General features: G+C 39.2%; 1 protein-coding gene and 2 long non-coding RNA genes across 3 annotated transcripts; 1 reads left to right on the top strand and 2 right to left on the bottom strand.

The window, feature by feature from the left end:
- Positions 1-2,412: 2,412 nt before the first annotated feature.
- Positions 2,413-6,836, top strand: LOC121649685. Its single transcript, XM_042000690.1, has 12 exons — positions 2,413-2,686; positions 2,794-2,895; positions 3,070-3,302; positions 3,422-3,600; positions 3,716-3,809; positions 4,003-4,347; positions 4,436-4,553; positions 5,002-5,093; positions 5,195-5,309; positions 5,993-6,262; positions 6,365-6,529; positions 6,624-6,836. The coding sequence occupies exons 1-12, from the start codon at positions 2,458-2,460 to the stop codon at positions 6,815-6,817; spliced, it is 2,136 nt and encodes a 711-aa protein (XP_041856624.1). The 5' UTR covers positions 2,413-2,457; the 3' UTR covers positions 6,818-6,836.
- Positions 6,837-9,919: 3,083 nt separating this feature from the next.
- LOC121649751 lies at positions 9,920-11,884 on the bottom strand. Its single transcript, XR_006012167.1, has 5 exons — positions 11,786-11,884; positions 11,607-11,674; positions 10,819-10,862; positions 10,539-10,596; positions 9,920-10,425 (listed from the first exon to the last, which is right to left on the bottom strand). It is a non-coding gene; the product is annotated as an uncharacterized LOC121649751 (long non-coding RNA).
- A 528-nt stretch (positions 11,885-12,412) lies between these two features.
- LOC121649763 lies at positions 12,413-13,793 on the bottom strand. The gene is made up of 3 exons (XR_006012170.1): positions 13,691-13,793; positions 13,164-13,329; positions 12,413-12,617 (listed from the first exon to the last, which is right to left on the bottom strand). It is a non-coding gene; the product is annotated as an uncharacterized LOC121649763 (long non-coding RNA).
- Between the last annotated feature and the right edge of the window lie 2,419 nt (positions 13,794-16,212).

Raw genomic sequence — 16,212 nt, 5'->3', positions numbered from 1 at the left:
AGCACGAGGACGTAACAGTTAGCGACAAGGCTAATCAGACCCTCCAACCCACAGTCCAGCCCTGCTCAGCCCCAACACAGTCTCACTCCCGACTCGTCAAAAACCGACGCTTGGTCAGGACCCTTTAGCGACACATACTGACGCAAGAGGTACCCTTCTGCGTCTCTTTCAGACGCAAGTAGAATACAATTGACTCTAATGTAATCCCATCTGCGGCTATATGTGACGCTCAGAGCAGGTGATCACCGCGAGCGGTTTCCTCATTCCTCTTTTAAAAAAAATGCATATACTTCAATTTAAAAGTGTGGTTTGATGACATTTCTAGCGAGAAATATGCATTTTTTCCCCACAATCTCTCTTCAGTGAGTGTATATCATGCATGGTTTATCAGTTATTAAAAGCATTTTTCCACTTCGGATTTGGCCAGAGTGAAATGGGGATGTTCGGCACCAATAAACGACAGCAGCCTTTTTAAAAAATATATTTTTAGTTTAATGCATTGCATGCATGCGTTTATAATTCCCATATATTCTGTGACTGTACTAGTTGTCTGACATTTTTGGGAGATGTATATATATATATTTTAAAAACTTAAATAGGGAATTAGTTGCCGTCGTCCCGCTGTATCCCCCCCCACCTTTCCGCTTTATACCCCCGATGCGTCCACAAAGGACGCTTTTGTCAGGACCGATTGGCAGGACCCATTTGCGTTGATGACTGACGCTCAAGATCTCCTTTCGCGTTTTCTCCTCTCTTCGCATGGGGATCTCCCAATCTACCAACGCAATCCCCTCTGCTGCATTACCTGACGCCCAGAGCAAGTGATCACCATGACAACCAAAGACTACGCCACGAGCGTCATTCTCATTGGATGTCAACTGTCAACCTTTCACCCGGAAATAGCATTGCGGTTTTCCCTCTTGGCGTTGGCGGTAAGTGAAAATATTATCAGGAAAGAGTGTATATATTAAAATGAAATATAATCAACCAACAAATTATTGAACCAGCCCAATTTGTTTACTGCATTTAGAGGGGCTGGGTGAAATCAAAGTGGATCGTTTCAAAACACTTTCTGTAGCTAGTGCATTTAATTTTTTGTGCTATTTTATGGATTGTATGACATTAATACTAAGTGTAATTGTTAATATTCTTTCAAACCAAGTTTCGTTTAGTGTTGAGCTATGAGAATAATGCATACTAAACAATGTAGGCTGTCTTGATGAGTTGCTAAGTGGATAAAGTTGTAAAACACTGGTGCCTTTTGAGTTTCTCAGTTTTGTAATTTTCTCTCTCCCACCCCCTCCTCTCTCTCTCTCAAAAGATCCTGCAATTTTCATTTTATAGCATTTTCTGTAATTCCTTCTTGGTTTATCCAGAAGCAACACAAAGGCACTTTTTAGAGCCACATCTGTCTTATTGGTCTTGTTGTCTTGTTAACCTTTCCTTACTTTATCTCACCCCCCGCTCTATCTCCACCCTCCTTTCCTGACCCCCATCCCCCACCTCCACCCCACCATCACTTTTAAGAACCACGTCTGTCTTGTTGGTCTTGTTGTCGTCTTGTTAACCTTGTCTTGCCAGTTTTTTCTGTGTGTGTGTATCTTCTGTTTCTTTGTCATGAGTGACTCAGAGCTTGAGGATTTACTCAGCGTTGCTGACCATACAGAAGTCATTGATGACCTTGAAAGGGTAGATGACCTGCTCAATGAGTTGCAGAAAGAGGAAGCAGCAGCCCAAGTACCAATGGTACTTCCTCCAACAGTGAGTTGGAAGAAGAGGGACAGTGATGGCAACTTAATCTTTGCTAGACCACGATCAAGCAGGAAACAGTCAACCCTGGGTCAGTAATGTCTCTCTACTCTAACACACCTGATTCTACCAATCAACTCGTTACCAAGCACCTTAACAAGCTTAAGGTGCTTGGTAACAAGTTCGCTATTTAAATCAGGTGTGTTAGAGTAGAGAGATACCTAAAACATACAGGACAGTAATCCTCCAGGGGCAGGGTTGGGAATCACTGAATACATAATTGTTGATGTTTTTGTTGTTACAGCAGTTGATTCAGCTGGCTCTCAGAGGACTCCATCCATCAAGTCTTCCAACACCAGCTCTGAGGTGGTCTTTACTATAGATTTTGGTAAGCACTTTCTTTGGTCTCCATTAACCTTTCATGAAATGTTTGACATGTGTATTTGTATCTGTATGGTGAATGTGATACAGAGTGAAGATGTAAATTCTATCTTTGTATTTTAATACAGTTTAACAGTCCTCTTAACTTATGGCTTCTTTTGATCCATTTTATCAGAGGAGCTTCTACAGGATCTCCAGCAAGCAGGAGAGGTTATTCAAAGTGAGGTGGAAGCACCAGCACCAGCACCAGCAGCTTCCTCAAACTGGAGCACCCTAAAGAGCTTCTTTTCAGAGAGCTGGAGGGCAGAGAGACCACGCCTGGTCAATATGACAGTGGCCAAAGAAGACGTCAAACCCAACATCTGTCAGCAGTGTTGGAGTTATGCTGCTGTGATCCGTTGTCGTGATTGCCGACCGCGCCCATTCCTCTGTGCTGATTGTGACATCACTGTGCACACCAGACACCCCCTTCATAACAGAGATGCCAGTACTGCAGGATTTTTCCAGCCATTACCTCCAACCACTTTTGTGCGTAATGAGACCCTTTGTCCCTGTGGTAAGATCTGGCTTAGAGCACATAAAATATGATCCTTTCTGGACTATTAGAGATTTAAACTAAGATGTAATTGATTCTTAAGTCATGACTTTGTTTTGTTTTTTCAGAGCGTTTTGTGCCAGTGGAGATCCCCAACAGAATCTGTGGTTGTCCAACAGAGTCACAGAGGATCAAAACTGGAAGGGCTACCACTGTTATCACAATGAATGGTAGTGGAAAAAGTTACTCTAAAACTCTCATATTTACAATAGCTATGTACTGTATATGAAATCTCAACATAGCTATCAAGGAATAGATTATTAGATTAATAGATTTTTAACAGTTATGAAACCCTATGTTAGATTGATGCTTTTTTGTTTTGTTCTTGTGTTTGTTATTTAAAGGACGATATGATCTCAGTTTGCCCGAATTGGCATGTGAAGTTTGCAACGCCGCATGGACTGCCGGAATAAAAGACGTTATCCAAAGTGACTACTGGCCAGCAACCCTTCACTTTGCCACTATCTATGCCACTGATGTTTTCTTCTCCTTTGAAGAAATGAAAATGGCAGCTCCTGGTCTGTCCTGTCAGGCATTTCTCCGAATGCTGGATCAGAGAACTGTCCGCTTCGGCCGTGTGAGTATTGAGGTTCTTTTCCCTTTTTGATTTTTTTTTATTTGTTTTTGAAAAGCTTTGTCTTTATGATGTTGTTTATTAAAATAATATTAGCTATTGTTATCCTCTTTTCATGATAGACTGGGAAAATTTCAGGAGACAGCTTTTTGAAAAGTTTTTTTGAGTGGGAGGCTGTCCAGTATGAGGTGGACAGTATCTGCAGGGAGGAGCCGTTCACCTGTCCTGCATGCAGTCCCGAAATGCTTGCAGTGTGTGTGGACGGCAATCGCAAACACTACCGATTCAGGACTGCAGCACGGTACTATAAAATATTTAGATTGTGTTTGAACCAATAACAAAACATAAGTCACTCAATGTCCACCAATTACCCTCAGAATACAATACTTAATCGAGTGTTCCTTTGCTGTATTTAGATCTGAAGAACAGCCGGTGTTTGACGACATCTTCATTGCAAAGGATGACGATGTCGCAAACTTCGTCCACGACATCCAAAGCAAAACAAAACATGTAATATTGCATTTTTTTATATATATATATATATATATATATATATATATATATATATATATATATATATATATATATATATATATATAATGTGTGTGTGTACACAGTAATATAGTTCTCTCCCTGTAGTGTTTAGTAAGGTAACTCTGTTTCATTTCCATCTATCAATTTTCTTTTTTTTTTTTTTTTTTAGGCTTCAGGTAGGGGCATTTGTGGAGGAGAGTGGTCGGCTGCCAGAGAGACCTCCCAAAGATCTGCCAGCAAGCTGGATGAGGAGGGACTGGAAATAGCTGTCTGTCGACATGGCGTGCTGCTTTCTGCCCTCAACATGTACAGGGGAGAAATATTTGCATACCCGCTGTTTTTGCAAAATAAGCTGGCTGTTAAAAGTGCCACATTTTTTTGCATGGATGTCACATGCAAATATTGGCCTTACCTCCAAAAAATTTCCAAAAATCTGCCAGAGCTACAGCCCCTCCTCAGCATGAAACCCTTTCTTTCCGTGCTTCATGCCAAAGCTCATGACTTGAAATGTGAAGTAAGTAATCATTACATGTAACGGACACACTATTCCATCAACATTTACATGTTTTAATATGCTTTGTTATGTTATGCTTTTTAAACAGGTGAAATGGAGTGGAGCTTATCAGGAGGGGGCTGGATTAACTCTGGGAGAAGAGGTGGAGCAAGTGAATGCCTTCCTGTCTCGTATAGCTGTGACGACAAAACACATGTCGAAAGCGGGTGAGATGGCAAAATAAAAATAATTAGAATAATAATAATGGATTAGATTTATATAGTGCTTTTCAAGGCACCCAAAGCGCTTTACATTGTGTGAATCCATTATTCATCCACTCCTCACTCATACCTGGTGATGGTAAACTACGTGTGTAGCCACAGCTGCCCTGGGGCAAGCTGACGGAAACGTGGCTGCCAGTCTGCGCCTACGGCCTCTCCGACCATCACCGAACATTCATCCACACATTCATACACCAGCGATGCCAACACTGGAGGCAAGGAGGGTTAAGTGTCTTGCCCAAGGACACAACGACAGATGACTGCGGGAGCGGGAATCGAACCGCCGACCTTCCGATCATTGGACGACCTGCTCTACCGCCTGAGCCACTGCCGCCCCAGTGGAAGGGTTAAAAAAAAATAAATGGAAAATGAGATTGTCTTATATCTGTTGTAGGACGCAGAGACATGCTGACATTATTATCTATGCGCTGGAATCAGCAGAAGAAGAAGAACCTGGCCTCTTCTCTGTCCCACAGATATCTGAAAGTAATGACTTCACTTTTTGAGTGGATTAAATAGTCTTTGATATTACTACTTGAGACTGTGGAAATACCATTTAATTATTTTACTATCATTGTGATTTAAAGGCCACAAAAGTTCTGGAGGAAAAGTTGCAGAAACTGGAGTCTGTGAAGGCAGAGTTGTCAGTGACTGACAGCCAGTTGGAGGACTGGGTCAGTGATGTAAGGGAGTGGGCAGAAGGTGAGAAAGTTATGTCTTATCTATTTACCTATAGCAGCACACAGTTTTTTGTGTTAAAAACAGTTGTTTAGTGGCAGGGCCTATCCCTGCCACTATTTAGCAGACTGCACAAGTTCAACACAAAATCAAGCTCTGTCCTCACCCTCTGTGATATGACAGAGGGTGAGGTGTAAATAGAAGGTCATCATGGGTAACCACACAGGACTCTCACAGGTTAGAGGAATAGCCGCAGTAACAGGCTCTTTTCCCTAACGTGGAAAACAGAAAAATTCAGCAACCAAGATGCTCAATATCATTTCAAAATGTTGGGCTATACATGTTTACATGTTATATAATGTTATATTTTTGTCAGAGCTTCTGCAATATTTTAATTGGAATTTCTATTCTTTTGTATTACTTAGTTTGTCAAGAGTAATTTAGGATGTGTTCTGAAACTTTGTGCTAGAGTTCCAGCAGGTCTATATCTAAGTCCAATACATTTACTATATGATTTTCCATTTATTCTATGGGAAGATAATATCTTTTCAACTGGCATTAATTCACGAGCAGAACATGATATACAAAACTTAACATTTGTAGTACAGTACTCATGATTATGGTATTTGAGAGATGCATAGAAATTGCATCATATTGCACTATTGTGCAAAATTACACAACGCATCATGCATGTTTCCTTTTTACAGCAACATCTACCAACACAAATGAGGCTTCTGCCTTGGCCAACAATATTGAGGTGCTGGTGGCTGGCATCAAGAGACGCTCGCATCGTCTTTATATGGACACAGACAGCAACAAAGGGCGAGCCAAAATCCGCAGCAAGATCAGGAAGGAGAAAGGGATCCTGACCTCCTTGATTGACAGGTACAACGAAATGGTTCCAAGCACAGAAAGTCTCTGTCTGGAAACCATCCTGTCTGAAGATGCAGCATGGCCATGGCAGCTGCCACATAGTGGTAGGTACACCAGTATGTTTAATGCTTTCTGCAAATGTGACACACACACACACACTCTTTAATGCCACAAAAACTAATTTTTTTGTCACAAATGCTTTCCAGACTCTGTCGACTTCAGGAAAAAAAGAGCGGTGTTTGACCTCGTACAGTCAATAAGGAGACTGCAGGAGGAGACCAAGGTACTGACCACAGAGATGAATCGGCACTGGAAGTCACTTTCATCGCAGGGGAATTCCCTGAAAGAAGTGTCCAGTGCAACAATGCAAGGCATGCATTTAATATTTTTAGCACGATTATACATATCAAACTGTGATGATAAAGTTACTAATACAGATTCCTATTATTATGCCATTCACCACAGATTCACCATGGAACCTCAGTGCAGATGGGCAGAAAGGTCTGCAAAGCATTCTGAAACGAAAGCAGCAAGACACTACAGAAATGATGGCTGGTGTGAAGACGAAATATTTTCATACATTGACAGGAGGAGAGGTCAATTTTCTGGACAGTCTATCTGACTTTTCTGACAGTGACTCTGAATTCTCTGACAGTTAGCCTGGATACATTTTGTGGTGTAGTTGATAGGGATGTCCCGATCCATTCCATTCCCCCCCCCAAAATCCAGTCCGCGTTTTTAGCACACCTTCTAGCCACCTGCCCAGCATCCCCTAAACATCAACAAGACACGGACTTGTCTGCATGTCCCGCTAATAATTTAAACTTATCAATGACAAAGTCAGCTGTGTGGAATTATTTTACACTAAAGGATGAAAAAGACGAGTAGACCGAGTGCAGTACTTGCCACATTAAGGTCAAGCGTGGTGGTAAAGCTGTAAGAAGTTTTAATTGACTATTTATTTTCTACTCAGGTCTTCTGTGTGTTTTGCATTTGGTTGTTTTTTAACAGTTTACAAAATTCAAACGGACATCACGAACAAGAAGTAAGATTGGTCTAAGATGAAAAAATCCCACCCACCACCGTGTTATGGGACCTATAAGTCTGTTTCGTTATTGCCAGAATAAATGTTTTTTGGGTTTATTTTTTATTTTAATTCGCACTTGAGCATCTTTACACACAATGCAAACGTTTCCCAATGGAAGGTTGGCAGAAAGGTTGTCCACAATGTGTATCCCTTATTTAACCGGTTGGGATACTGTCTTTACATGTTACTGAACACTGCACTGCAATATTTTATTGTCTTGATTATTCTATGCATGTTTAATACATTTCTTATTTGAACTTTATTACTAAATTTTGAAAGCTGCAATACAAAATGAAGTCCATTGTCATTATAATCTTTATTAAAGCACATATAAATAAAAACATATGCAAACATATATGCATAAGTGTTTTTTGTTTTTTTTTTTTCACGTGAAATGAACCACTCAGTTCAGTCAAAATCTCTTTCCTTTTTAGTTTATGGAATTCCTTAGTGCAGTTGTTTACTCTGCATCATTCTTTCCTATCTAATGGGCTCAGAGTGGAACCTGTCCTGGAAAACCACTGTATGATCTTGGCCACCGTGCTGTAGCTCTGTTTCAGGGTGTTAGCAATCTTCTCAGAGCCTAGACCTTCTTTATAAAGAGCAACAATTCCATTTTTCAGATCCTCAGAGTTTTTTGCCATGAGACGCCATGTTGAATGTCAAGTGACCAGTATGAGAGTATGAGAGATAAAACACCAAGTTTAACAGCCCTGCTCCTCATTCACACCTGAAATATTAGGACAAAGTACACCTTTGATTTTAAGAACGTAACCATTGAGATTTAGTATTTTTTTAGCTTTTGCTGTCATGAGGTTCCTATTTAGAGATACATCTATACGTGAAACTATACACAGGTTTTAGGACCATTCTGGATGGTTTGAGGAGAGGTTTAAGTTACAGTGTTCTATGAAGTACTGTCTATGTATCTCCCTCCGCAGAGCATGTTAAGCCTATGCCGACTTTTTTTGATTAAAAGGTCCTATGACGGTCATTTTGTAAGCTATGTTTGCATAACTTAAACTGTACACAGAAATGTATTAGCACTATGATATATTATAAATTTGATCATCCAGGATCATCCTGTCAGACTGGGGAAGGGGTTAAAGGGTCTATAAATAGCCATGTTAAGTTAATGGGAAAATGTCAAAGGTGAAACAATCAGTAGTTTAAAGGGAAAATAAACTCAGAACTGGTCCAAATTGAGTAGTATGACTGTGTATAATACTATCATCGATATCTTAAAGAAATCTGGCCACAAAATACTTGTTAAAAGATTTTGACTGATTGTTTTCAGCTTGGCCCTTAAAGAGGTCTCTGAATGTACAAGTCAAACAGCCATGATGTGTACCAACAAGAAAATCAAACTTTGTCGTAGGACAACAGTGAAGACATCGTTGGAAAGGTATTGACCTCAGGAGCAACATATGTCAATATGAGATTTGTGGGCAGTTCCTGCTCCCCAGGTGTTCCCTTTGAACCTTGTACCTGTGACACTTTTGAAGGCCTATAGTTCAACAACAAAATATGCTAGAGACATGGGGTCAACAGTTTTGGAAAGCTCTGCACCTCTACTATCATGCCCGACAGCAGACCAATAGGGGGCGCCACTGAATAGGGTCAAAACCTATAAAAAACATGATTTCACCCTCTTACCAATACAAAAGTCAAAATCAGACCAGACAGGCGTGCTTCCCACCCTTAAAAACATATGATAAGTTTGCAAAGTGCGGGATCACAGTTTTATATAATAGAGGTAATTCATTGGAACTACAAAAGCTATGACGTAGCACAATGCTGTGTATTGTAACTTGGCACAAATTGTAGTTCTGGTAACCTCCTTCCGGTTTACGGTTAACATGTTGACATTAGGGTTAAGAAATCATATATCCGCTCATTTTTCAACAGACAAAGTATGACCATAAAATGTATATTTATATTGTGAGTAGATGTATGTGATGGAAAAGATCAATATATATATTTATTAGTGCTATTTTAACGTTTTGTCCTGCTGCTCTATCTCGCCGACAGAAAGGGTTGTGTTCAATGGCGTAACGTATTAAGCAACGTTTCAAAACAGATCTTTCAGACCTCATCCCTCGATCTATTTTGTTTCTATAAAGTGTTAATGTGGTTTATAATTTGTTTTAATATGGCGTGACTTCCAAACAAGAGCATTTAGTTCAGTATACCCGCAGTAGGATTGATTAATAAACGATAGTAATCGCAGATAACTAGCAATACTGGCTAGTGAACACCCCAAGGTTTTCAAGACGTCAGTCAAACCCAACTTGAATTTGATATTAACACGAACATTTAGGTTATCTAAGTACCATATAACATAATAATATCGTTACATATGCAATATGCACACAATAATAGCCATGTGCAAACAAACAAGAAAAATAGAAATTTTCATTTTTTTTTCTGATGATACACTGTATATAAAAACCAAATATGAGCACAGCTCTAAATGTTCAGTTGTCACTGCATATAAACATGACAGATGACATATTAAAAGAAGTAAAACATATAATATATAATGTGATCTCCAGCTGGTACTGGTGTAGTTAACTTCTTTGTCTTTAGGCTCCCATACACATTACTGCTTACCCTAATCATCTCATACAATATGTTAATTTATGTACAGTGGAGTATTACTTTAACTTGCACTATGTTACAATAGCCTAGTCACTTCTATAGTGGTGATGATGTAGACAATAATGTTGGTTGATATATAAAACTATGAGAAGTAGACCACATATGTGAGATATCGAGTGCTGGGAATACATTCTGTGAGATATTATTGATCAGATTCATGGATGATTTATGTACTTAAGCCACAGTTAGAGAGTGAAACAGAGATTGACACTGGCTGAAATGTGTATTGAATAATTTATTTTGAACTTTTATGATGAACTTGAACATTTAACAAACACATTTTCAAAACTGCTTCAGTTAACACATATAGTCTCAAATAAAATAAAGTGCCAATTATAAAAAAGTGCCTGCCAATTATAAACATAAAATAATAAGTAACAAACTGTTACAATCAACAACAATTAACTAACAACAACAACAATTAATTAACAAAAATTAACAATTAAGGCAAAACCAAATGTGTAAAATGCAGATCAGAACTAAAAGCAAATTTTTTCAGAGGACAACACACACCAAGGCCTGTAACACAAAAAAAAGAAAGAAAACACAATCAATCACAATCACAAATCAAGTTCTAATTTTAAAATGGCATTCTGAACTAAATATACTAAACAGAAGGAAACAGCAGTTACCTATGTAGGACTGCCATACTGCTGTGCTGGCTCCCACGTGTCAGCCCACACCTTACCACTGCAGGAAATTGAAAAGAAAAAAAAAGCCGAAATTGGAGGTTAACAGATTAGCTTGACTGATATCAAATTGGATGATGGTATGTTTCTTATTAAATACAGTACACCAATCATTTGAATAAATAAAGCTATATTACTCCAGAAAAAGTCTTTGATAGCGCTTAGCTTTATATAGATGGACCCCACTGAATCCCTGAATTGCATTTATTTGGGAAAAACTTACCATTTCGGGCATGGTGTCCACCTAATCTTTACTTCTGCCTTTCCCTGTAAGTTATTAAAAAAGTTTCTTATTTAAAAAAATAAACAAATATTTATTTTAGAGACATTTCTCAAGCCTATGCATCCCATGAAATGGCTTAAAATGCTATAATAGCAGCTTCCAAAACAAAACAGAAAAAAAAATACTGAATAAATTAAATCTGAACTAAGGTGGAGCAAGTTCATGGTTTTAGATTTCCTTTACAGGCATATATAGGAAGTAAGTAAATTGAAAGTATCCTGAAAAATCACAGTCAGGTATCCCTCCTAATTGGACTCCATGGACTGGAAATCTAACTGAGACTGTGTACAGGAAGGGGATGAGCAGACTCTATTTCCTGAGGAAGCTAAGATCCTTCAACGTGTTCAGCAAGATGTTGGAGATCTTCTACCAGTTGTCAGTCAGTCAGTCTGTCTGTCTATCTATCTATCTAAATGGTACTGGGCAGAAAGGTTCTGCTGTGGGTAATTTTAAATAGAATAGGCTTGAACTGAATATCGCAAAAGGCCAAAGGATACTGACAGACAACAGGCAACCTATTAAGACTTTTGCCATCTGAATGAGGATACAGATGTATCAGCTGCTGTACTAGCAAATCAGCTTCTTATATGACCACATCTTTAGATTTTTTTGTCTTGGGAGACAAAAAGGAATACACTTTGATTTTCCTTATAAAAACCTGTGCTGTAAAATCACAAATGCTGTAAACCTAAAAGCAAATCAATAGGAATAAGGGAAAACATCCTTACGTTTAGCACTCGTTTCTCAAGAACCCTCTCGTACAGGAACACCTTCTGGTATTTGTGTTTTCTGCATTCTAGAAAAAAAGACAGTAATAAAACATAAATAAGTGTTCTGAAGTAGCAGCCTAACAATTACAAAATAATTTCACTATATTCATGTAGAAGTAGTACAGAGGAAATATAACCTGTGAGTTTTTTTTTTTTTTTTGGAAGAGAGTGCAGGACACAGAGAGGAGACTGGAGATGGAGGAGGCGGATGAGAGGAGAGGGAAGATGGTGGAGAAGGCAGGGAGGAGAGAGAAGATGGAGGAGGAGGAGGCAGGGAGGAGAGAGAAGATGGAGGAGGAGGCAGGGAGGAGAGAGAAGATGGTGGAGGAGGCAGGGAGGAGAGAGAAGATGGAGGAGGAGGCAGGGAGGAGAGAGAAGATGGAGGAGGAGGCAAGGAGGAGAGGGAAGATGGAGGAGGAGGAGGCAGGGAGGAGAGAGAAGATGGAGGAGGCAGGGAGGAGAGAGAAGATGGAGGAGGAGGCAGGGAGGAGAGAGAAGATGGAGGAGGAGGCAAGGAGGAGAGAGAAGATGGAGGAGGAGGCAGGGAGGAGAGAGAAGATGGAGGAGGAGGCAAGGAGGAGAGGGAAGATGGAGGAGGAGGAGGCAGGGAGGAGAGAGAAGATGGAGGAGGCAGGGAGGAGAGAGAAGATGGAGGAGGAGGCAGGGAGGAGAGAGAAGATGGAGGTGGAGGCAGGGAGGAGAGAGAAGATGGAGGAGGAGGAGGCAGGGAGGAGAGAGAAGATGGAGGAGGAGGAGGCAGGGAGGAGAGAGAAGATGGAGGAGGAGGAGGCAGGGAGGAGAGGGAGGAGGAGGATAGAGCAGAGATGCCTGGATGCTTAACAGGCTGAAGTTCAAGAATGAATTCTTCTGGTCCTGGTCCAGGCTGAGTGTCCATCGGGGTAGGGGCGCAGTCCATTCCGGGAGCAGCATGAGGGGGAGGAGGAGTTGCCATCGGTGCTTGCAACAACTCTGCAAATATTGCAGACAAAATAACAAATAATTTAAAAATTTAAACATAATATTCTTCTAAATTTGATTTCAGGACAGAACTTAGACATCTACCAGTGAATTGATTTTGTAAATGGCTTTAACAACTTGGTTAAGTTCTTATATTCCATCATCATCAATGAAAATGCCCTTAAAATCCACGATAACTATGCATTCAGCAAAAATTTTAAATGCAAAATGTAATACAAAAAGAAAAAGAAATGAAAACTGTAAAATAGTAGTATCAGCATAAAGTTTACATGTTCAATCACATCATATTTTTGCATACATTTTTCTCACTAAATTTCGGTATTTGATTGACACGTGAATGGAAAGACAGTCATTGATTAACAGGCTACAACAGAAGTTGTAATTTCTAAAAGGCTGAAGGTGGATAAGGTTTTAAATGTTGCCATGGGAAACCTGTATATTTACATGTGTTGAACCTAGTGACACAGAGTCAATGAAAATCTACACTATATAGGACAGTAAAGTGTGACACATTCATTTTGGATACGATGATCTCACTTTTCAGCAGGTGTTTGTATAACTTCCCCATCTTCTGGAGGATGTCTTTCACCACCCCATCCATCTGTGCCACATGATGGATGAGGTCAGCAGAAATCCTCCCATTGCGGCCCTGACGACCCATGAACAGCAATGGGCAATATCCCAGCTGATTCAGTTTAAAAACCTGCAAGAATTACAAGAAAAATATTTGCTACATCTTGGCATGACAGGAATAGGGCTAATCAGCAACAGCTCAATAGAAACTTCTTTGCTTTCATGAATGTGAAGTTGATTTATTTGCTTGGCTATTAGCAGCTATTGTTGGCTTTGTGCATATTGTAATATTTGTGTATACAGTACATAATATTAAGTCAACGTGTAACAATCATATTGATCAATAATAACAAATCATGGTTTGTTACAGCCGTAAGGTGGTAAGGTAGGTTTCATATTAACAAAAGAACAACATTGACTGACAAATAAAATCGTTATGTAGTTGTCTGAGAATACACATCCTTTGTTAAATCGGAATCATTAAAACTCACAGATAGCTGGGCAGACTTTACAGTCCTGCTGGAATTACGGCAACTTTTTGTTGCCGATGCCCACTCATTTTTTTTGAGCTCCTCCTGTTTTTTAAAAAATTTGGCGTCTTCTGGAAATGGGCTTAAACAAGCAGAGCAAGTTTTTTTCCCAAGGGAATTTGGGAATTTGGGGCCTGGCAGGAGCTGCACACTTTGGCACAGGGCTTTGTCATTCTGCATATGAGAGTGAAATATAACAATTAGATATCTTTGCTGTAAGGTGATTACAGTATTAACTAATGGATAAAACCACAAGTACATACTTTTGTTCATGAGATCCTATTTCAAATGAAGTGATATGAAAAAAATATTTCATACAGTCAATATTGGGCATTGTATGTAATAGTATTTGTTCATGCACACTATTAACATTAACTCAAACAAAGATGACAAGTGAGGCTTTGGGAAATTATAATTTAACACATGACAATGCTATTTCTTTGCCGATTTACATCACAATGTTAAAACGACATTTCCTGTTCAACACACCAATATACTATACTAACATATAACAACACAATGTGTTATACATGAGTCTTTCCGCCGAATCAGTGCCATTTCTGTCCCCAGGAAATTACATGTATAAATGTGCACAAAAATAACTATAAAATACATTTAATTATTAAACATAATGTCTTGTACGTTGACCTAATTGCAAATTTAAGATATATAATTAAAAACATCAATAAAAACTACCTACAACACTGAAAAAATAGCATTTGCTACTCGTACCCACTCTCTAACTATACACTTTACCGTGAAATATAATTATTAAAATTCTTAAAAGATGTCATTTTTTGCATTGCTTCGGCTTAGAAACCTTGTAAAAAATAAAATAAAAATAAAGCTACCTGAGATTGACCAATGCATGTTTTGAATTGAAAATTAATGTTTAATTTGGAAGAGTTACAACAAGCAAATGGCACCCATTCGGTGGAATCAGTTACATACTCTCATTCATTTTATTACCAGATAAAAAAAAAATTCTACTGCAACGGTTTCTCATATGGGGCTTAAGCTACACTGCCACCTGTTTTTCACACTGCAGGGCAAACTTTACCACTTTCACAAGATATTTTTGTTACGCCTATTCATATCCATCAGTCATTTCTATCCGTTGAGGAATTATACTGCGCCCCCCCCGAAAAGTAAAAGCTACTTTCGAGCTAATATTTACGTTAATACTACGTTAAAACGTCATTCTACACTGACGTTGTAAGCTAACCTTTGCTAAGTTAGCCAAACCAAAAAAAGGTGAATAACTTGTACATTTTACATTTAAATGATGAGGAGTGTTTCTGGCCACTTACCTGGGTCCGGTGTGTAACTTTAGTGCATCTCCCCACGTACCGACTCAGACACAGATGCATGTAAAAAAACCGACCAATTACCGAGCTTGAAAGGAGCAGTTGACCTATCACTCACAGCGAACTGAAATTAAACAATATTAGCTCTATTTATTATGAATTTTAACCGATTCGTGTTTTAGTTTTATTTTATTTCGAGATGAATTATGTGAAAACGTTTTTTATATTAATTTTATGATCTTTTGAGGAATTGTGGGTAGTGTAGTTCATGTAAGTTGATCATGAAACTCCTTGTTTCTCAGAATCGAATGGGAAAACATCAATATTGGTTCTCAGTGAATTATACCACTGATGTTATGCAATTAAAAAATAGACTGGTGTTTCTGTTTTGAATAATATTGCAAATATCGAAAAAACTATTTCCGGGTCTTTGGTTGTCATGGTGATCACTTGCTCTGGGCGTCAGGTAATGCAGCAGAGGGGATTGCGTTGGTAGATTGGGAGATCCCCATGCGAAGAGAGGAGAAAACGCGAAAGGAGACCTTGAGCGTCAGTCATCAACGCAAATGGGTCCTGCCAATCGGTCCTGACAAAAGCGTCCTTTGTGGACGCATCGGGGGTATAAAGCGGAAAGGTGGGGGGGATACAGCGGGACGACGGCAACTAATTCCCTATTTAAGTTTTTAAAATATATATATATACATCTCCCAAAAATGTCAGACAACTAGTACAGTCACAGAATATATGGGAATTATAAACGCATGCATGCAATGCATTAAACTAAAAATATATTTTTTAAAAAGGCTGCTGTCGTTTATTGGTGCCGAACATCCCCATTTCACTCTGGCCAAATCCGAAGTGGAAAAATGCTTTTAATAACTGATAAACCATGCATGATATACACTCACTGAAGAGAGATTGTGGGGAAAAAATGCATATTTCTCGCTAGAAATGTCATCAAACCACACTTTTAAATTGAAGTATATGCATTTTTTTAAAAGAGGAATGAGGAAACCGCTCGCGGTGATCACCTGCTCTGAGCGTCACATATAGCCGCAGATGGGATTACATTGGAGTCAATTGTATTCTACTTGCGTCTGAAAGAGACGCAGAAGGGTACCTTTTGCGTCAGTATGTGTCGCTAAAGGGTCCTGACCAAGCGTCGGTTTTTGACGA

The sequence above is a fragment of the Melanotaenia boesemani genome, chromosome 2 (genome assembly GCF_017639745.1).
Source record: "Melanotaenia boesemani isolate fMelBoe1 chromosome 2, fMelBoe1.pri, whole genome shotgun sequence".
Lineage (NCBI taxonomy): Eukaryota > Metazoa > Chordata > Actinopteri > Atheriniformes > Melanotaeniidae > Melanotaenia > Melanotaenia boesemani.
The sequence above is the reverse complement of the archived record's forward strand: the minus strand, read 5'-3'. Positions and strand labels throughout refer to the sequence as shown.